The 22529-nt window shown below is 44.7% G+C and overlaps 1 protein-coding gene across 3 annotated transcripts in view; it reads left to right on the top strand.

The window, feature by feature from the left end:
- Positions 1 to 1436: 1436 nt before the first annotated feature.
- CYYR1 (cysteine and tyrosine rich 1) overlaps positions 1437 to 22529 on the top strand; it is a 59441-nt gene continuing 38348 nt past the window's right edge. Inside the window, exons 1-2 of one of the 3 annotated variants that reach the window (XM_086764196.1) lie at positions 1437 to 1654; positions 3781 to 3886. In XM_086764196.1, the coding sequence (XP_086620322.1) occupies positions 1564 to 1654; positions 3781 to 3886 (197 nt within the window). In that variant the 5' untranslated portion in view covers positions 1437 to 1563. Of the gene's footprint in view, positions 1655 to 3445; positions 3479 to 3780; positions 3887 to 22529 lie in introns of those variants that run through there. The other 2 variants (XM_086764202.1, XM_086764209.1) reach the window with 2 other exon arrangements.

The raw sequence follows: 22529 nt of genomic DNA, 5'->3' as shown, positions 1-22529 counted from the left end.
GAAGTTAAACATGCTATGCTGCCTTACAATTACCAGATAATTTTTCCCCACATTTTTGGGAAATATGGAAATGTGACTTGCCGAGACAGCTATGATGGGGAGAGGACTGCAGGGGAAGGAATAAGCAACAAAAATGGAAGAAAATAAATACCAACAAAAGGCTTTTCTAAGACAGGCTAGCATGGTGATCGAAGATGAACAATGGAAAACAAAAACCTGGAGATGCCAGAGTTTCCAGGAGTTAGCTACCAGATCTGAGTCTCCTGTAGCTGATAAATTCTTTTTCTTTACTACCAATGCTAGCTATTGGCAAAACGATATTATAGGTTCAGGGATTTGTTCAGGGACAAACTGTGGCCTGTGACCAGATAAGACACAGGGAGCAGATGCAATTCCTTTGAAATTGAGTTACCCACCTGATCCGAGTTTTACTCTCAGCAGCCAACATACAACTGAAATTTCCTTTCATACATTTAATTCAGGCTGTTGCATAAACCGAGGGATACACACTGCAGGGCAGTTAAAAACATGAAAAGTTGTTTTTCTATGCTGACGGTCAGGTTCTGGCACACATTTGAAAAAACTCTCAGCTGTGCGTTGATAAACAAAACAACCAGTTTTCAAGTGATTTGGCTTGGTGGTTTGGGGTTTTGTTGTCATCAGTGTAGAATAGCTAAATCCTTTTAAAAAATGTCATTGTATGTTTCTGTGTCACCTTCCCCTCTAAGCTGCCAGTAGCAGGAAGCCCTTTATGAGCAGAAACACCTGTGGATGTTTCTCATTTTTGTGTGCATACTTCAGCCTTTCAAAGGGCATTCCTCCGCTTGCAGCTCTTCCTGCGAGGCCAGAGCTGACCCTTCTGCTTCGTGAGGCCGCGGGGTAAATATTTCGGCCTCTGCGGCCCCCGTCCGCGTGACTGCTCACACAGGGTTAGTTATGGCAGCATTTATGGCGTTATAAAAAACGAATCTTGAAAAATACTTCAGACAAGACTATAGTTCTGGCCTGGTGAGGGCAAATCTGAAGCGGGGGGACAGGGGCGTTTGGGGTTTGTGCTCCGGGCAGGGCCAGGCCGTGGCTGCCCGCGGCCGGGCCGGCTCCGGCAGATCGCGGCGGGCAGAGGCGGCCAGGCTGGACTCTGCCCGGCTTGGCCGCCATCGCCGCCGGCACGGCTGGTGCCCACCGCAGCCCACGGGTTTCACCCCAGCGGGAAACCCCTCGAGCGCAGCGCCCGGCCGCGGCGGCGGGAGGAAGACGGGCGCAGCCCTTCCCACCCCCACGGACCCGGCCCAAGCGGCCAAAGGCGGCGGGAGGCGGGGAAGCGCCAGGGGCCGTGCCGCGACGGGGCGGCCCCGCTGCCGCCACCCACGGCGCCGCTGGCACGGCCCGGGGGCGGCCCCGGCGTGGCGGGGGGCAGCGGGCCGGGCCCGGCCCGGCCCCGACGGCGCCGCCCGCCCGCCACCGCCGCCCTCCTCCCCCCCTACCCCGGCCGGCCGCCTCCCCCGGCCCGCCCCCGCTCCGCGCCGCGACGGGGCGGTCGGCGGCTCCGCGCCCGCTGCCGGCATGGAGGCAGCGGGGCGGCGCGGCCGAGCTGAGGGGCGCCCCACCCGGGGGTTGCTGCTCCCCCCTTTCCTCCTTCTCCTCCTCCTGGCAGGTCAGCGGGGTCGGGCGGGGGCGCGGGGCAGGGGGGAGCCGCGAAGCCGCAGGCAGAGGCTGAGAGCGGGGCCGGGGCCCGGCGGTGGCCCCCGCGCTGCCCCCCGCCGCCGGTAGCGGGGCCCGGCGGTTTGAGGCAGGCGGAGGGGCTGTTCCTGGTTGTCGGTGGCTGAACCGGCAGCCGGACTTGGCAGCAGCTCCCCGGGGCGCCTGAGGAGACCTCTCCGGGGCGGGGCGCGCTGTGTGCGAGTCCCCCCCGGGGGCTGCAGGGGGGTGAAATCCGCGCCCTTCGGGAGAGGTGCCGTGAGGTGTCCCACGGGTGGGGAGCGGGAGCCACAGGGCCGCTGCTGCCCTCGCTCCTGGCCGAGCGGCTGGGCTTGCCGGGCGCGGTAGGGGCACAGCTGGAGGAGGCCCAAGTGCTGGTGCCAAAAATGGGTAAGAGCCAGAAAGCTTGGAGCTTGGTGGCATGGAGGGGGAGGTCCTGAAAGGGCAGCAGTAGAAAAGCCGTGGCATGGGTGGGGTCCTGCACACGGGCATGGCGGTCGCCCACGGTCATTGCTTCTTCTCAGCGGGGCCCATGCCAGTTGCCAGCCTCCCTTCTCCTTCTGGAAATTGCCATTCCTCCGGCTGTCCCCGGTTCACTTGTTGGCCGGGGCTGGTCTTCAGCCTGATGGGTCGGTTGTTCCACTTTTTCGTGCGTGTGTGTTCTTTAATAGAGGAGTAATTGCGCAGGTTTAGAGCACAGCCGCGTGAGGTGACCCCGTGTGCTGCGTCGCACAGCCCTCTCTGGCCCTCACCCTCAGCTGACACTTGCTGTCAAGCAGAGACCAAGTGTGAGCAGGTTCAGAGAGCTGACCTGCTAAAATCTAATGAGCAAGATCAAGATTTTGGGATGGATCAGCAGCACGAGCTGTTTGCTGTGCAGTCAATGCGCAAAAAGGAACCTTGGTGCAAGCTGGAAACTTGCAGCCAGAGGTGGGGCGGGAACGGGAGCATGCCAGCAGCTGAGACAAGGTGGGATTGCCCAGATCCTGGCACCCTGAAAGTTGGGCCGGCACGGATGAAAGGCAGTAGCGGGTGTGGGAGAGCAGGAACCCCTTAGCGTGATCTGCTGCCTGGGGAATGGGAGCCACAGAGCATTGGGAATGCAGAAGCATAGCTGGTTATCTTCGCTTTCAGGTCTCCACTGTGGTGGCGTGCATTTGCCTGACAGAAGAGGTGACCAAGGGTGATGGTGTCTGGGGCAGGGGGTGTGTTAGGGTTCATCCAGACTGCAACTGAGGTCCTGGCAGTGGGGAAGGAGAGTCGAGGATCAGATTTGGGAAGAGTGGAACTCACCAGGATGCTTTTACAGTGCCTTGGCAGTACCCAGAGACAAGAGGTTGATAGCTTCAAAATAGCTTCTCAAAGCAATAAAACATTGTGTGTTCTCCCATATTTCTTAATTGTAAAGAGCTCTCTTTCTCTTTCACAGTTTGCATTGTTTCTTGGTCCAGCAGAGCATTGCTCCTGGAAGTGTTTGTGGCCCCAGCTGGGCAGGAGAGTCTTTGGCAGAGGGGCAGAGAGGGCACTGCTGGCCTCCGTGCTGGGTGCCACGTTGTGCCATGCTGGCTATGGCTCTGGAGCGGAGCGAGAGGAGCTGCTGCCAGCTGGCAGGGCATGAGGGAGGCTCAGGCAGCTCTAATTTACCCCCTCGGGCTGGGGCTGGGCAGGGCAGGGAGGCAGCCAGTTCCCAGGCAGCTTCTTTCTCCTCTCCTGCAGCTCAAGCGAGACAGGCAGCCTGGCCTCAGGTTTCACTCTGGACTCCTTACTGGAATGGAAAAAGGTGATCCGTGGTGTCTTGACATTTCAAAATGCTCTTATTTTTTTAATTTTAAATGATTAAATATGAGAAGGAACCGATACAACCAGCTACAAAATACCCATATGCAAAGCACCTAACTGAACTTCCTACTGAAATGCAGAGTGAGTGGGAATGGGCTGCCATGTGGATTACAGGGTCAGGTCGCGCCTCGAGTGAAGTCCTGTGATTGTATAAAACTGTTAGATTGCATTTTCTTTAAAGCTGTGCTGTACAGCATTTTGTTGTTGCTGCCGTTTGACCGCATGAACGTTATTTTTATTCAGCAGAAGATTGTCTGGCTCAGTGTGATAATGACTGCAAAGCTTACTGCTGTGATGGGACTACTCCCTACTGCTGTTCATATTATGCCTACATTGGGAATGTCCTTTCGTAAGTATATTTGTGCTTTAGAAGAAGACTGATGTCCTGTGTTCATGGACTTGATGTAAAATTGGGTTGCAGGAAACTGTGTTTTGGCAATAAACAGTGGCAAGATTTGCGTTTTTTTTTTTTTGTTTGGATTTGGTTTGGTTTTTTGCTTGCTGGTAACAAACATCGATATTCCTCTAAAGTCTTGTGTTGCATGTGTTTTTTAAGCATACCAGAAAGCTTGCTAAAATTGAGAGTTATGTCCTTAGCTTGTGTATAGTTATATAATTTGTGGACATAAACTTTAGAGGTGGTGAGAACTTTGTTTCAAGCTCTTAAAATGAACCGGACTGTGAATAGAAATCTTGTGTTTTTTGTTGAAATGCTTTTCTACAATACCTGAGTCAAACCACTGCTCAAATGACTTGGATTTGAGATTCTTTTTGCTTTGAGTACTTCTTTTTTTTTTTTTTTTCCTTTTTATTGACTTGTTTGTTTTTGTCAAGTGGTGTTTTGGCTTTTGGTGGAATTTATTGAATAGACTCTAGGTGAGGGTAATCTGACCCCTTAACATACTGCAGTATGAATAGCATGTTTCACAGTGCATAAAAAAAGCCACAGCAGGTGAAATGGGGTGAGTATGACTATTTCTATCTAGAGAAAAACAGAGGATTAAACTCATGATTAAAAACGTAGGCTCCAGGGCAGCTGCTAGCTCTTCGTCAGTGAGGAAGAAGAAAAGCCTGTGTGCTAGTGGACCTGACTCTAGGCTCTGGGCTTAATTTAAATGTCAGCCCATAAGTATTACACTTGTATGCAAGGACAAGCCTAAACAAAACATAAAATGTTATTCTTCAAGATGGGGCATCTTAACTTGTGTTTCATCAGCACCAGCAGTAATTTCTTTAACCTTTAACATGCAGTCTGTGACATATTTTTGGTTTGTATTCTTGACTAAAACCAGAAAAGGAAAAAGAGGTACGTCATACGGTCTGCTTGGTGCTTGGGAAGGAGTGAGTGTGAAGGTGGTAGTTGCTTTTTCAAAAAAGACTCCTCTGTTGCAGGTTTTGTTTTAGATATGGTACCTGGGGAACATGCCAGTGTTCCCTTCAGCATATTTTACAGCACGTTGAAGGAGTAGGCAGAGTGATGGAATTTTAATACAGAATTGATCCACAGTTTTTAAAGCAGATCAGACACTTCCTGGGCTAAAGTAAATAAAACGATGATAAAGCACCCGCATCTTTCATTCCTCTGGAAATAAAAAAGCATGTACTTAAGATTGATTACTGTTGGAGAATAACAAGTGATTTTTTTTCCCCACTCACCTAGGGAATGTCTGCTTTGATTTTTTTTTTTTTTCTTTTCTTTTCTCATTCCAAAATTGCTTTCCCATTTACATGCATGGAAGGAGGTGCAGTTTTTGAATACCTTATCTAGCTCACATGTGGTTAGCTAAGCATGAGGGACACAGTAGCATAGGGTATCACAGTATAAGAAGGAGGCTTTCCATAGAGCAACAAAGCAAGTGGATTTCATCTCTCACTTCCACGTGAACATCACTGGTATTTGTCTAGCTTAATGTCAGAGCTCTGCTTTGGAAAGGATTGACCAGGGGATTCTTTAGAGTGACTGCTGAAATGTTCAAACCATGCCTTCAGTGCCAGGTTGACACCAAGTCTTTTGTATGTTTATTTAACAAATGTAAACAGCTATTGAATTAGAGCTGAGTGCGAGTGGCTCTGACACATTGGGAGGGTTTATGTTTATTTGAATGGTTTTGAATACTGGAGGGGCTCTTACAACTGCTGTTTACCACAACATGTCTTGAAGGAGACATTTGATTCTTCTAATTTTTTATGGTTAAGTACTCCAATTCATACACTCAAAGACCAGTCAGGAGTCATTATACTCCTCTGAGCTGACATTCTGAGTGATTGAGCCATAGATTTTTTTAATTTTTTTTTCTTCTTAAAAGCTATTTTGGGTGTGTCTTCTTTAAACATGCGTAATCTCATTTTGAAAACTTCAAGAATTAATGAGTTGACTATCTGTCCTGGTTCATTTACTAACGTTGCTGGGAAATTTTGCTGGGTAATGAAGGTTGAAATTCCTACTGTCAGCTCTTAACTTATCTGTGAGTTTGAAATGTGGCCCTAAATAGTCATCATGACAGCTCTCAACCTTGTCACTGAGCTGGGTGAACTCCGTCAGCCTCACATGTAAGATTTGCTTTGTTTTGCTTTGCCCTGCCAAGGGGTCAATTCTTTGGCCTTCCTTTGAGCTCCCTCTAGTATTTTCACTTCCTTCTTGAAGTGTGGCTGGCAGGGCGGAGCGCAGGGTTTTGGCAGAGCCTTGCTAGGATTACTTTTTTCTGTATCTTTCTTTGAGTACCTGTTTTGAAGCAGCTATCTGTGATGATCACAGAAGACATAAATGAACTTAGCAATTTGTTACAGCTCTAAGTCCTTATGTCACAGTCTTCAAAGCGTGTCTAATGCTTCAAGCCTGCAAACTGATCTTTGCTGGGGTTACTACCTTGCATTTAGTTGCACTGCAAAATGTGTTATTGTGACTTTCACTATGTCTCATAAGAATAAGCTTCTCTTTTTATTAGTTGGCACTATATTGGTCTTTTTTTTATGTGCAGGCTTTTTCCTGCAGAAGTTTCATCTTGCCTCACCCCCAAATGATGAACCGATGAAACTGCATTAGAAGAAGATATGATTCCTGGAGTTTGGAAATGGCCACTAGCGACCTGTCTGCTTATGTCTTTCTTTTAACAGCTGTGCATTGAAATCTTTTAAAGAACCATTTTTAATCCAACAGACTAGATGTCCTGATAATTCCACGCAATGCTATTCTTTAAATATCCTTCTTTTCCCGTGTCATCGTTTCTGATCCTATTGTCCACACCAAACAATGGACTTGGTCTGCGTGGGTGCTTTCAGAAGTGCCTTTTTACTGTTCTAAACACTGTTAGAAGTCCTCAGTGTTGTATTGGCTCCTCTGCTTCTTTAGAGGTTGCTTATGCTGCTTCATTTGTTTGCCATCTATTTCTCTGCTCCCTCCGTTCTTTAGAAATCTGCATGTCTTTCTGAAGTGTCTGCTTTTTATCTTCTCCGGGATGTTTGTTTTTTTTTTTTCACAAGCGTAACTCCTTGCAGTTTTGTAAAAGCCTTTAGGTGTGCAGTAGGTTCTTTTTAAACAGCTCTCAATTTGGTTTCATGCCTCTCACTTTCTCTTTCTAGATCCATATGCCAGCAATTGTGCAAACAGACTATAAACACCAGGCAATAGTGTATATACTGATTTTAAAACAAAGTCAATGTGACTAGATCATGATCATTAAAACTTAAGTTCCTTGTAGCTTTTAGGTGATTAATTAACTCTCTTCACTCATTAAAATGAGATTCAACATTGAGATATTCCATGTAGGGTTTTAGAATTTTCTATTTTAAGAAATCATCATCTTTTTAGGACACCAGGGAATAGTTTTTCTTTAGTCAGAGGAGGTTTTCCGCAAACATCCTCCAGGCTGTGTGCATCTGTGATTAGCCTGTTTTTCTTTCCACACATGACGAGCAGATGCAGAGTTATCAGCTCACTCTAGTATTAGGATTTCAGGGCCTGTAAGAGATCTCCCAGCAACTCTGTCTTAGTTGGACTACAGGTATAACCTGTAAGCATTCAAGGTCTGTGATTGAGTCATCTCTAATCCCATGACCATCTGTAATGTAAAGTAACACATCCTTCCCCATCCTCCCTCCCTTCATGATACCCTTTCAGAGCCAGTTGTTACAACATTCATGTTCCAGCTATATTTCTCTTCTTACTAGTTTTCAGTAGCTGCAGCCTCTCATTATTTCCTCTGATGCGTATGCATTTCCTCCTGTTTATTTTCTCAGCATCTCGTGCCTAATGGTTAGCCCTTCTAAAAATGTTTTTTTCTTCAACAAATTACAAATTTATGTTTGGACTTGTGCTACATAACAGAACTGTGTTTGTGGGATGAAGGAAAAGGTGCAGGGATGCTTGAGTGCTCAAACTGTTCCTTCTGCCCACCTTTTCACTCCCCACCAGAAGAAAGCTTGGAGGCACCCTTCCCAGCCTTCAGCATCATTCCAGCCCTTTGAGTCAAGAAACTTGAACTGCCCTCCTCCTCAGAAGCTGGTTTCTAAGCTGTTGAATCATTTGTGACTGACCTTTTCTCAGTTTCCCTGTGCTGCATCTGCTTTTGCAGCTTGCTGCAAGGCTAGGGACTGTGAGAACTGCAGCGTGTTTTCTCCACGACAGATGTTCCAGGTTTGCCCACAACAACAGTCTCTCCCTAACTTACCAACCAGCAGCATTTTGCCTTCTGTCTCTCAGAGGAACTGGAGACATCTGGTTATTGCCTTCAGCTCCAGCCTCAAACCCCAGAGCTCCTCAGAGGTGGCAGTTGGTGCGAAAGGGATTTCTTCTGCAGAACCCAAATTTGTATGTGTGAGTGTTTCTGACAGTGCTCTTTGTATTTGCTTCTGAGAGGGCCCAAATTGTCTGGCCCTCGTGCTTATCCTGGTGGGTTTTCTGTGGGCTAATTTCCGGCTTAGTCTTTTCCACCACATTGTGCCTTGACTTTATCGTCGCCCACAGGTAACTTTTGAGCTGCAGAGAGGTCTCCGGGGCAGAGATGTCAGTAGTTGCGTGCTGTCAGGAGTGGTTCCGGATGCTGCCTTTGCTCTTTCAGATCACTTCATGGCCAGCAGCTGTGAGTTGAAGTGAAATAATTCCAGATTCCAGGTAAATAATGGAGCAAAGAAGACAAATAGTCCAGCTGTTCTTTCAAATTAGTACTGCTGGGCCAGTTGAATATTCAGCAGAAATGAAGGGACTTACACCCAGATTTGGCCCACAGTATTTAAGAAAACTCACTCATAAAGTACTCAGCCCTGATGATTGGTCTATATTTTCCTGGGTAAGTCTTTAAGGGTAGTAAACTGGAATGTTGGCTTGAGCAGAAGAAGAAAGCTAAGATGCAGTGATGCTACATTACATTGCAAAGAGTATGAAATTTCTTGGTAAACGTCTTCAGAATTACTTATTCTAAGGTGACTTTTATTTAGAAAAACAAAACAAAACATGTGATTCCAAGGACTTCAAAAGTAACTGGAGGAAAAAGTAAAGAAAAAAATCAGAGAACTCTGTTCTCATTACAGGTAGTGGATGGTGATTTGCAAGAGAGTAGGTGGAAAAATCTTACCAGAAGTAATGAGGAAGCAACAGCCTGTTCAGTGACAACTAAAATACCAGGTATTATTAAAGTGAACTTAATGTATGTTGGAGGAGGTGAGCTTTTTTGGGTGGATTTTTTGTTTTGTTTTAAGTTTAGAGGTTGCACAATGTGGCCAGGAAGGAAGGAAGGCAGACAGAGAGAATGGGAGGAAAAGCAGCAGAGAATACATTTAGCATAAAAATTGTGTGCTTGCCTCAGCCTGCAAAATTGAAGAAAAAGCTGTGTGTAGTGTATCTAAGTGTGGCATTTGACATGAAGAACTTTATATCCAGTAGTACTTTTGAGAAAAGCAACTGACCTGAGAGAATGCCATTTTTGTTCATGAAATGAAGAATATCCCATAAGCTGATTCACTTGTTAGGGGAATATGGGATGGAGGGTGGGAATGGAGGAGGAGTGCACCTAACGAGAGTTAGGAATGTAGAGAGAGGTGTAGCCTCTGGAGTACATAGTGAATTAAAAAGAAAAAAAATCAGCAAGCTTGGCATTCACTGTAGATTCCAAATAATTCAAATTAGACACTTTCAGGCATCCCACAGTAAATATGTGAGGCAGCATATGGGTTGGGGATTGTCTGCGCTACAGTTGTATGGTATTCTGCTTAAAATAAAATTGTGATCTTTATCAATATAATGTTGAAAATTTCCTGTGATTGAACCACTTTGGGACAATATGTAAAACTGCAATTTAGCTGATATCCTGGTTCTGGCTATGATAGAGTTAATTTTCACAGGAAGCTGGGAGGGGACACAGCTGGGATAGCTTACCAGTGCCGTGTACCAGCATGGTATTTTAGCTGCCCAGTGGGGCTGAACTGTGACACCTGGCTGTTGCCATTTCATATTTCTGGCTCTGTGACTTCTGATGTGATGCCAGAGGTGTGCCCAAGGCCTGGTTCAATAATTATTTTGCCCATTCAGCTTGAGTTGTGGCTTCTGCTCAGGAGAGTCTCCCTGAATGAGCACACAGAGCAGAGCCTTGAGGATGCTAGTGCTGAGTGCTGGGAGCTGGTTATAAACGTGTCATCAGCAAGGGCAAGACTCTGATAATTAAACTAAAACCACTTCCCTTTCATTTTGTCTAAGAAGTGAACAGCAGTTCATCCTTTTAATCGTTGGTCTTCAACATCTGGAGTACCTGTGGAAGCACGTTATCTGTGCTTCAGCCTAGGAAAACATCCGCAAGAGAGGTATTCAGCTCTCTCTGTGCAGGGAGTTGATTAACCACAGCTTAGAGAAAGATCTAGAACCACATTTTCATTGTAAGATCTGCTGAAGAGAGAGCTGGTATTTAAAAATGTGACCTTTGCGAAGTGTTTGAACTTCCAGTTGTTTGTTCCTTGCCTATTGTCCCAGTTCGTATCCTTCAGCGGAGAATGTGCGATCAGATTTACGACCAAAGCAGTATCTGCTCTTGACAATGACTGCAGAGGAAACCCTCGTCAGCACTAGAATTAAAGCACAGGGTCCCTCTTCTTTAGCCCTTTGTGTTTTCATTTCTGACCCTGTGTTGTGACAAGAAGCTCAAAATGGGAGGAAAATGTTTTGCTTGCCAAACAGCAGCTCTCAAAACATAGCTCCCGCTTCAAGTCTCCCACCGTTTTTTTTTTGTTTTTTTTTTTTTTTTTTTTTTTTTTCCCTGATGCCTGACTGTTTTGAAATGTTTGGGACTAATGGGACTGTGTTCTTTTATTTGATTGTTTTTTGGAAGTTTAGGAGTTTTTTATTTTAGTAGGTAGCCTTAAGAACTAGAATACTTTTTTAGTGAAAACTGGGAGTCTTTGTAAACATGCAAGTTCAATTGTAAGAAAAAAGGCTAGCACCGTTTTGTGCTAAAACTTGAGTTGTTGACATCCCTGTGGATCATTTGTTTTTCTCATTTGGAGGATTCTTAGAATTTGGCCTGAAAACAGAAGCATTAAGGTATAAATCACTGAAATGCTCTCTGTGGCTTACAGAAAACTCTTAAGGGGGAAAAATAAACATTCATAAGGAATTCAGTGAAATTAGCTTGCTTATACTGCACTATTTATTTTGAAAAGATTTTTCAGTGAAATGGAGAGATAATTTTGTGTTTATCACTTGCAGTGGTCTGTTTTGGAAGCCTGTAGCATTTTCCCATAAGGTTCAGTCATGTAAAAGATAAATGTTTTCTTAACACTTAATAAGACTGACGTAAAGACTGAGCCTGGGGATTATGCTGATCACAAGAGGACTGTCCTTTCTTCATAAGAATTTTACCTTCTGTCTGTTATTTTATAACTCTCCCAACACCTTTCCCTTTTTGAAGTAGGGGAAAGGTTCACCTCTGAATTTGATAAGAATCTGTAGCCTTGTTCTGTCATCTGTACATCCAGAGCTTTTGAGAGAATTCACATAGTCTGCTAGGCACCAGTTCAGTAGAGTCATTAAATGCGTTTGTAACTTCAAGGCAGTGAGTAGATGCAATGGATATAATGTCCACCCTGTTGAAATCAATAAGCTAATTACTTCAGAGGGGATTTCATGCACTTGGCTCTAATGGGACAAGTTGTAAGCTCAAGTACCTTGTTGAATCCAAGTGTTAGGAAAAAGCATTTTTTTTTCTTTTCTAATCACCATAGTACCTTCCACATTCGCTGCCACTTCATACTCCCTTGCTCCCAGTTCAAGTGCTGCTTCGTAAGGTGTGTCGCTCCTGGAGGGTCATGAGGTACACAGGACAAATGTCACCTCAGCTGACTCACCTGCTCCCTGCACATCCAGTGCATACATGCCTCCTCCACCCCCAGCTGGAGAATTTCCATTTTACTGGCTAATTCTGAGATTTCACTAAGCTCACAGGATTCTCAGGGGATTAGCCTGTTGCATTTTGTACTGGTTGCTCTGTAGTAAGTAAAATCACAGCAACTCAGAGCAAGGTTATTAATGAAGATAGTTCTGGGTCAGAAGCTATGCGAGAGGGCTCCTTGGTGCTGTGCACAGTGTAATTGCAGCCAATCCAAATAAAACCTGTAGCACTAATTCAATATTTGAACAATATTGTCCTAGAAAGATAAACTCTCCGTCTAATCTTAATGTGCCTCTTTAAGGGAGAGAAACAAAGTTTGGCATATATAAGTGAGTTATTCAAAATTAAAGGAAATGAACTATTAATTCACAGGGCAGCCACAAGTTCCTTTGAGATTTATCACCAAAACTAGATAGAAGTTCCACAGTTAATATAATCTTTAGAAATTCAGTGAAGTTTTTCGAATTATTTATTTTTTCTTTTTTAAAAAGATAAAAAGTTGTGATGTTTACTTTCAGAATAACTTCTGCTATCATAAAAACCTTTTTTGTTCTGTAATGAATTATTTTTGTAAAATACAAGATTTCCCCTGGGACATACTCTATACCTAAGTATTTAGTATGGGATGGAGAGCCACAAATACCGCAGACTGGGCAGGCATGTTTCGTCATCATGTCTCCTTCTGTTGGCTCGTCCACGCAGATAAGAGATTTTTACTGCTGTAATTAAATCGAGTTACTCCTTTTGCTCACAGGGGAGACTTGGTTTAATGCTGAATGTTCCAGCTTCTCTCTCTTTATTGAGGCCCATGGTACAGTTTGTCACAAGCACAAGAGGTACTAAGGATCTACAGCTATTGTTGAAACATCTATTCATCAGCCAAGACGCAGTGAACCTTATTTTTAGGTGCCTTGTGGACTTGCTACACTGCTACTGAGGTGTAAAGGCACAGTGCAAATTAATTCTACTCCAGTCTTTCATACAGTCCAGGGTCAAGGTGATCTAATGAAGGTATAATTAGGGTACTGCTGCCCTGTAGCTCTTTCCATCTGCTGAGCAGCCCATAGGGCACCAGTGTTAGTAAACTAGGAATAACCTAAAATGCAGTCCCAAATGTCTGTGCTTATGCTATTACATCAGCTGCAGTTTTGGTCTGATTCTCGGTACTGCTTGTTGCTGTTCTGTCTGTGTATTTGACTTTTTCCTTTCAATAGCGGAGTTGGAGAGGCCCTGGATGTAAGCAGTGTCCCCTCCTTCCCTTTCTTTGCCTCCCCTCAGTGCTGATAATTCCTCCTCCTCCCCAGTGAAAGGAACGGAATAGAAATAACCATTTGGGACAAGAAGGAAGCAGTTAGCCTTGGATGGAGAGTGGTGTGGAGGGGTAGGCAGCAGCTTCACCGGTGGATGTCTGGCACTTCAGAGGACAGAGTCCCCTAGGAGCAGTTTACAGCCCACTGGATAAGGTAACATAAACTGGGGAGGAGAGGAAGGTTGTCAAGGAGAGGGCAGGGGATTGCAGCTGCTGCCTATTCTCTTTTCTACATGGTGTGTATTCTGTATATACATGTATATATACACACAGTTATTATCTTATAATCAGTGTTCTTTTGAAATTCTCCTTTGCCATTTTCTGACAGCACTAAAGCCATCTAGAGTACCGGTGACCTTACAGTCCCGTTCTGGTATCTGTATTGTTGAAGCACACATCGGTGGCGCCTGTTGACAGCACTTGGCTTTAGGAGTTCAAGGTGCCGTGGAGCCTGTGTGACCCCCTTGCCAGGAGCACTCCAGGCTGGCTGGCCTCTATGATTTTGTCTGGGGTGGTGAACGGGGAGAAGGGAGGAACACCACAGAGTGCTTGTTCTCATATGATGCCTCTGCAATAGACCCGTAAGTGTGGAGAAACAGAAATATTCTGATATCAGACTGAGGAGAATTCATAAATGGAGGGCAAGCAGTGGAGAGACCCAAAATTAATTACTTAGGTATAAGTAGCACTTATAATATGACGGTCTTTAAAGAGTACACGACAGCAGCTCTTAATTCTTTTGTTTGTATCAAATCCTTTTAGGCCTCTCCTCATCTGCTGCTCTGGAAATGTAAACCAAGAGGAGAGAAAATAAGCAGCCAGCTTAAATTTAACACTTAGTTTTTCATTCTTGGGACTAAAGCAACTTTAATAGTATTTTGTACAAGACCTTGTTGAAATACATCTCTTGGAATCTTTGAGATTTTCCTGGAAGAGTAACAAGAATTTTGTTAGTGTGGTATTGTGTGTAAAGAATACAGCTTCTTTATAATTGTCTTTGCTTTCCACTTGTATAGCATATTAGCTTCCAAGGGTTTCAAAACATTTGTAATTGTCAGTTGTTTCAGTCTTACGCTCACAGTATCCTGTCAGGCAAGGCAGCAGTGGCTGGGCGTCATTGCCCGTCTGCCATCCGCACAGCGTGGACTCCTGCTGGTGATGGCTCCTCAGTCCTAAAAGCAGTATAAACTACCAGAAGTAAAGATTAATTATGTGGGTTTTGGGCAGAATTTTGATTACTCAGAGCCAAAGTTTGATGTCTGAATATAGACATTGAATATGCTATGGATAAGCATATTCAGATGAAAACCTCTTGGGATGGAGAATGGTCTTGCGTGTGAGGGGTCTTGTGTGCCACGTCCAGCACAAAAATGCCCTCAGCTGTGAGTGAGAAACCTTGGTGTTAATCTAATCAAAGTAATTGGTAGCCTTCCCACAAACCTATTTTGTCAAAACATCTCATGTGCAAACGTTGCATTCGTTTAAGACAACAGTTATTTGTGTCTGTCTTTCTGTTTGCCGATGTCTCTGCTCTGGGGCGCTGCAGTGTGCTGACCACTTGCTATGCTGCGTGGTCCTAGTCCCCAAAGACCTCAGTGAGGCTGTGTCTGGTGACAGCTAATATATTTACATGGCTGAAAGCTAATATTGTTTGTTCAGTCCATGGCAATAACCCTGTGTTTGGCTTGGAAATAGATGGCCGATTTACATAAACTGAAATTATGAAAATGGATGACAGGGTCGCCTGTCTGCTTACCTTGCATTGCTTTCCTCCTGTGGCTCCTTGCAGGGATAACTTGATATTAAATTCCAGCGGAGAGCGAAAGAATAGAGCTTCAAGGGGATGGGGGATGGATGAAATGTTATGGCCCTCATTCTCAATTTTCAACAACATTTAAAATTATCTAAAGTAAAGCACAAGATCTCTGTGTTCCTGAGCCTTCACGATTGTTGAACAAAACTTAATGATTGAATTAGCATATTTACAGAAATGTAAAAAAATGTCAGTTTGACAATAATGCTTCCAAAATTGCTTATGACAGGGGTGCTGTGAACATAGTGGCAAGTCTGCTGTATGTTTCAAATAGTATGCTACGTTAAGATAATGTGCTGAGATTAGGAGGGGAGCTATGATATTTAACAACTGTATTTGGTAAGCTTACTTGTTGCTGTCTTCTAACATAATTTACTTCGCATTAAAATTCCATATTCTCCTTCAGGAGAGGAAATTTTTCCTGCTTGCTCCTCTCACCCCTCCCCAGTCATCTTTTCTTCTGAAGCAGGTGCATGAGGAAGTGTGATGAGCTCATGAAATGGCCATGGCTGCATGTCCAGGGGATGGATTTAATGACCTAGGAAGGTCCTTCTGCATTAGCCACAGAAGTAAGAATTTGTTTTCTTTTGGGTCTGAGCTGATCAAACATTTTGAAACTGTCAGCAAGCTGGTAGGTATGGGGTCTCTTTCCCATATTCCTCTTCAGTCACAAGCTGACAGCAGCTACTTACAAGCTGACCTCCAGGCTGACATCTGCGCAGCAGACAATAATCAGTATTGTTTATCTAGCATGGGCAATCACCTCTTGAGTGTCAGCTGGCCCGTGCACTGCTAGGGAAACAGCCCTGTTTGACTTCACTTCAATTTGGCACATTACAAAGCAACTTTGGAGGGGAGAGTCTTTTTTTTTTTTTTAAGCGACAAGATTTGTTGTCATCGCAGAGCTACTTGCAGTCCCAAATAACTCCAGGAACTTGCAATGACTAGGTTAGACTCTCATTAAAAGTTGACTCATCTCTTTTGCGAAGAAGTTGGGTTACTTGGAAGTTCTAGTCGCTTAAAACATGGGGAGGTTGCTCGCATGTGCAGAAAATCACTGGGACTCCTTTTGAGGAGCTTCCAGCTGCTCAGACTGCAGGGCTGCATCAAAGATGGAAAACTGCTGCTTGGTACTCTCTTGCTATGCCTCATTGTATACTGGGGTTTAAAGGAGAATTGCTCATGGCATTTGTGCTCCATAATTGAAGGAAAAGGGCAAGTTGCACCTTGGTAGCTATGAGCTATTCCCCCAAGCATGCTTGCTCAGTGGGTGCCTGACCCTGCTGCCCATCACTGGTGGACACCTGCATTTCGTCCTCCCTGACCTGCCTGTGGTGCTGGGACCTTGACGGGGGGGTGCAGGGGCCTTGCGAGTGGTGAGGACGTGCTCTTGCTGCACGGGTGTCCTCTTGCACCTTCCCAGTAGGCTCCCAAGGCCACCCCATCGGCATACAGCCCTTGCGTTGAGGGAAAATGCAGTACCTCTTTTAGTTAATATAAAAGCGATTACTGCTCTGTGAGACCAGCCACTGGAAAGCAAGTTACCGGTTAGCAGCCGTTGTTTAAATCTGAAGGAGCTACCCCTCAAGTGAGGGTTTTCACTTTGGCTTCGTTATGTGTCAATAATTAAATGTATGTTGCAGTAGTTGCTGATAGGGCTTTGTAATGAGATGCTGTTGTTTTTCCAGGCTGAATACTTGCTGTGCTCACAAAAAACACTGGATGTGTGGATATGTGAAGTAAGTCAGCTGATTTATGACTGTTATCTGTCACTTGCGTTGAATGGTTTTAGTAACTACCAGAACTAACGGCTCCTTCATAACTGACAGCACCACTGGTGTGCTTGTTGCTATACTTTTATCACTTTTTTTTTTTTTTCTTCCCCAACTTGTGTCACGAGATACAAACTGTCAATTAACTGGGAAAAATCCTGAAGTCACATTATTTATGTTGACATGCACTGGCTGAAAATGTGATCCAGCATGAGAAGAGCTATGAGATTTTCCTCCAAAACTGGCAAACAAAATCTTCTGGGCTGTCTCTGGCCCATCCAGAAGAGCATTGCAGCAGCTCCGCAACCGTGAGGATTCCCTGTGCTGTTCTGGCTGTGCTCAGGTGTGTGAAGTACCTTTTTCCTTGGTATTGTCAACAAAATCCTTATATTGTCTTCACAGGAGAACACAAAACTTTCTATCCAGATGCCTGTGCCATAAAACAGGGATTGGAGGTTTCTCGCTCTGTAAATTAAAATCTTCAGCTTTGGGTTTTGTGCTCTGACCTACTTAAGAAGTTGCTTGAGGCTGAACTTCAAATTGGCCCCTGTTTTGAGGCCAAGTGTTTCCAGTCCTCTTTTATTCTTGTGGTTTTTAGCTGCTTCTTCCTCAGAAAATAGCCAGCTGATTTTATTTTTTGTCTGTCCCACCTGCCTGGCTTGCCGGTGGACTGGAAAGCCCTCACGATGGCTGCCACAGCACAAAAGCCTGGGCCACGAGCACATCTCCTGGAAGAGCTCCCCTTGCCAGGCATTTGCTCTTCTGCTGCAGCAGCTCCAAACAGGCCCAGGAGCCAAAGTAAAAGCAGTTTGGGCTAGAAAGTGCAGTTTAACCAGCGCAAGTCCAGAATGATTTGGAGGAGAAAGCTCTCCGTTCTCTTCTTTGCATAGGCCCAGTGTCATCGCTGCTCTTCCTGGGGTGATGATGCTGTGCCTCTTGTACTGTAGGGATGCGCCTGGGCACGGATCAGCCGTCCTGAGGAAAGTTGGGCTGCAGCCCCTGGGTGTGAGCTCTCTCTGCCTCCGTCCCGGGAGCTCAGCTGCAAGCTGGACATCTCTCCAGAGGAAATTATGTATTGCAGCGGTGTTACTCCTCAGCCCTAAATGCCTGCTCCTGCTTCTCCCAGGCTGGGAGCCCCATCCTCCCAGAAGGTGTGTGTGTCCCAGGGCTGTCTGTCCCCGTGAGCAGGATCCCAGCCCTTATCTCCATGCCATGTGCCAGGAAAGCGCTCTCAAGGGACAGATTGGTGACCTTCCATGGGACACCACCATTGTGTAACTACTCCTTCATTAAGAAGTTAAAAGGATTAAGAACTGGCTGACAAGTCAAAAAGTGGAGGCAGCAAAGAATTACTGAATAATGAGGGTTGTTTGCAGTGAGGTTCTTCAGGGATTAGTCCTAGCACTGAAAATTTTCCAATTCCAGTCAGGACCTAGGATGTAAATGCAAAATCCGTGGTCCTAAATGTGTGTGTGCGAGAAAGATACATTTTAAATGAATGCACTCTGGAAGTTCTCAGATGACAGATTTACAGGGGTTTCTGTGACCTTAATTTGTTCCTCTTTTGTATAGTTTGTGGTGCAGCCTTCAATTACATGGTTATCACAGAGAAGTGCGATTGTAACATTCATGTTTTCCTTCCAAGGAGACATTTTTTATGTATAGGGGCTGTATATCTCTCTACAGATTTAAACTTGCCCCCTTGTGCATATTGCATGCAGTAGCGCAAAAGATCTCCTCATGATCTTGCTATGGGGGTGGTTCAGACCTCTAAGTGGCTTGGGCCTTTGGTGGCTAAAATTCTTTACCAGCTCATATGAAATATGTTGCTGGCCTTTTCCCAGCTGTTACTGACTCATCGTAGCTGGTGCCAGGCAAAATATTAGTTGGATAGCTCAAACCAGAAGCACAAGGGCTGGAGAACTGAGTGTGCCCTCTCCTTGCAGAGGCGGTGCCTCCTGGCCAGAACAAACAACAACTAGCAAAGCAGTGCAGGGATGCTTTTATTTCCTGTTTTATGTGGCATAACTTTTCTGAACACAAACGAAATGTGTTCTCCTGTGATGTCAGCACGTTAAGAAAAGGCAATGAAAATTTCAGCATTCTAATTAAGTGCCATTTTTATTGTGTTTCAGGAATTCAGTGACAATACCATGAAAAATGATCTATGTAACCTAATTAAAAACATAACAAAGTGCTTTCCAGCCTTTATGTTCAAAAGTGTTTAGGGGTCACAGATCCCATTTTCATGTCTCCAGCAAGAGGCTTTCTTCCACAGGAAAGGCTCTGGGAGGCCTCAAAAGACACAGACTTTCTGCAGGTGACTCCTGTGGAGTCACTCCTGGCTTTTGGGATGCTTGCCTTCCATGACCAGAATTTTACCCCCTGTACTGGAAAACCGCATGTCTTTGTGTATGCTGACTTCAGTGCACTTACTTCCTGGCTTTTTAGTCTGGTCTTTCATGCATCTTTCCTTTTCTTTTTTTTTTTTTTTAAAAAAAAAAAAAAAACAAAACAAAAAACAAAAACGACACACACCTCAGCCCTTGCATTCTCTGCTTGCTCAATTACTCTCATTCTTGATCCTTCCATACTTTCCACTAACACCTTTACATTATTTCTGCTGAACCATGAAATAAACTCCTAATCATATGTGACTGCATTCCTGTTTCTGAAAGCTGTCCATGATGGGGGAAGGAGGGGAGGTTTGGGTTGCGCTGTGATCTCTGATAGTTGAATATAGGTTAAAAAAACTCCTTTGAATTAGTACCATCAGATGTAATACTAAATACCTAGATTTTCGGGCATCTTCTCAAGTAAAGGCCAAGAAGAGAGTGAAAATAAGCTCTATCCTGTTTGAAATAGATTTCAGCACCAATATGTTCAGTCTCTTAAGCTACTTAGCATATTTTTCATAGCAGTGTTCTACTTGAGCTAGGAAACAGGATTTTTTGTTGTATTTTTAGCAAGATGTTTCCAAAACTGTCTTTAAAAAAAAATTAAAATCTGCCTTTATGTATCTGTCTCAGGCTTAATTTCTGCAGTCTGAAAAAAGATTTCCAATGGACGTGAAAATGCCAGCTTGATTTGTCTTGAAGTCAATAGGAATCTTGTTGAGGCTGTAGAACTGGACTGGTAATAAATGCCTCTGGTCTACATGCACAGCGATGGTTGATGTATGGTTCACGTGTGCCATTTTAATATCTGAAATAAAATAGATCGAAATCATGATTGGAGCCCAATCATTGTAGCAGTGCATTATCAGTGTAGTGTCTTTGTGGCATTCTTCCCTCTCTTAGTGAAACAGGATGTCATACCATACAACTTTGTACAGTAAATGAGCTCTAGAAATTTGTCCGGAGCCTGCTGAAGAGGAGTGCCTTCCCCCTGATTTACTGCACAGATCTAAGAACTTTAAGAAGACATTGCCTTGACTTAAAACCTCTCCCACACAAAATCAGGGTGAATTTACTGTTTTGCTTCATTTTAGGTCCACAAAGTGTTTGATTATCCCCTGGCAAATCAGTTGTTGCCGGCATTTTGTCATGTAATAGCTCTGTCAAGTGATCGGTTTGCTTTACTGTACATAGTTGTATTAGTTCATGGTAAGCTGTCTGTCTGGAGGTGCTCACAAAGGTAGCAGCAGGGCTCTGCAGGCCGGTCTGAGAAATGAGGGGTGGTGGTGGAGCATATCTGGCCCCTCCAGGGGTGCTTTGTGCTCAAGGAGAGGCAGGAAAGGAGTAGCAGAGGTTGTCATCCTCCAGATATAAGCACCAGTTCCCAGGGATGCTTCTTCTGGCTTGCAGAGCAACTTGCAGAATCTGGGAGCTGAAAGGGGTTGTGGAGGAACATCATCCACCAAATAATTCCTCCTTCTGGAAGCCTGGCCTGTTTTCAGGGTGTGAGAAACTGGCCTAAGCCGTCTCGTGAATCATCTCCTCTTTCTGCCAGGTTGCTGGCACTCTGGCTGCATGAGCAGCATGTGGAAAGGCAGCTCACTCTTCCGTGTGCCCGGCTCACCCGTGCCCATGTGGAGGTGACTACCCACCCCAAGGCCTCCCACCCCAGCTCATCAGGGCAGCGAGGAGGAAGAGGAGGAGAAGTAGGCATTGTACTCTAGTGGGGCCAGCAAGGGAGGAGGGGATGTGCTTTTAGATAGCCTGCTGGTGAATTATCACAAAGAACAGGCCATGAGAACGAAGCATCTACTGCAAAATACATAGTGATGTCTGAACGTAAGTGATCTTTCCAGCACGGGTACAAGTTTCTGAAAGCCTTTGTGTTTAGCTGGGAACCAGAGTAGTTTTATGTTAAGGCATGTATAACATTTCTTCTAGGGCCAAAGTGTCGTTTAAAATACCGTTATTTTGCAAGTACAAGTGATCGTGCTGAGAGTGTATGGATTTGCTATAACCCATGTAGATCTTTGGGTTTTTTTTTTGTTTCATTTGTAATGAACTTCTTTTAAAATCTGCTTGGTTTGTAACCTGGGTCCCAGTTCAGCTCCCAGGGAATCAGTAGAAAGTTTCATGCTGTACTTCATGGGCTGTGGTGGAGGAGATCGGAGGACTGTCACCTTCCTAGTGGTAATCCTGTCCTATCCTCCCTCGTCTGAGCAGAAACGGCATTTGCTTTTCAGTCCTACTGCTGACTCGACCAGTTAGCGTCATGATTGGTGTTGGTTATGGTGGCCAGTTATGGTTTTTGGGAGCTGGATCTCTTTCAATTCAAAAAATGGACTGAAACTTTAAAATCATTTCACTGCTGATCTTACCGCAGTATTTCTGAGCCGATCACACGGATATAAATTTTATTACAGTTCCCTTGGATGCTTCAAGCTTTCAAGCAGCACGTTTAAAAATCAGTGTAATCTCCATTTGGAACCTGGAGCAAAGTCATATACTAAACGCAAAACTGCCAAGTCTGGCTCCAAGAGAGGTGCTTTGACGTAAAGCTGATCCATTTTGAAGCTATCCACTTAATGCCAGGAAGCAGGACAGTGAATATTGCAATGTATAGTCCACGTCTGGCAGTTTCCAGTGAATTAGTTATAGTGCCACAAAGAAGGCGGTGTGTAACAGAGACATAGTCTGCAAAAATAGCTAATGTGCTGTCGGCTTTAAGGCTTCGTTTAAAAGGCAGGGTGATAATGGAAGCACATAATGTTGCTCAGACATGAGTATCTACTGCCGTGGTCTGCAGGTCATGCTGTAACTGCTCTCTAAATTTAAATAGGTACTTACTGCGTGCATCTGCACTAGATGGCATAGGTTTAGCACAGCCTGTGCTACTCTGGGTGAAATGGAGCCTTTTTTTTTGTTGTTGGTGGTGAGGATATGTCCAGCCAGATAGAAATAGATTAAGTACAGACTTTTGTTCCCCACATAGTGCCTTTCCCTGCAGTGTCTGTCAGTCAAGCAGATGATACTCTGTAGGAATGAATGATGAAAGGTAGAAAAAAATTTATTAACTTGAGCAAATGGTTGATTTCCTGGAAGATGCCTTGAACTGAAGGAAGTGGTTAAAGCCAGACTAGCTACCCTTAAAGTAAAAGTGTGATCTTTTTAGCAACTCACTTTGGCACTCTCCTATTACCACTTTAGTATGGGGTTGCAAATGTCTTGTCTTTGGAGGATTTGCATCTGCTAACTTAGCTGGGGTGCATCTGTCCTGATGTTTAAACAGTGCAGTTTCCAAACCAGGAACTTAAAATTCCACAGACAATC

Source organism: Chlamydotis macqueenii, chromosome 1 (genome assembly GCF_036417535.1).
Source record: "Chlamydotis macqueenii isolate bChlMac1 chromosome 1, bChlMac1.mat, whole genome shotgun sequence".
Taxonomy (NCBI): Eukaryota; Metazoa; Chordata; class Aves; order Otidiformes; family Otididae; genus Chlamydotis; species Chlamydotis macqueenii.
The sequence above is the reverse complement of the archived record's forward strand: the minus strand, read 5'-3'. Positions and strand labels throughout refer to the sequence as shown.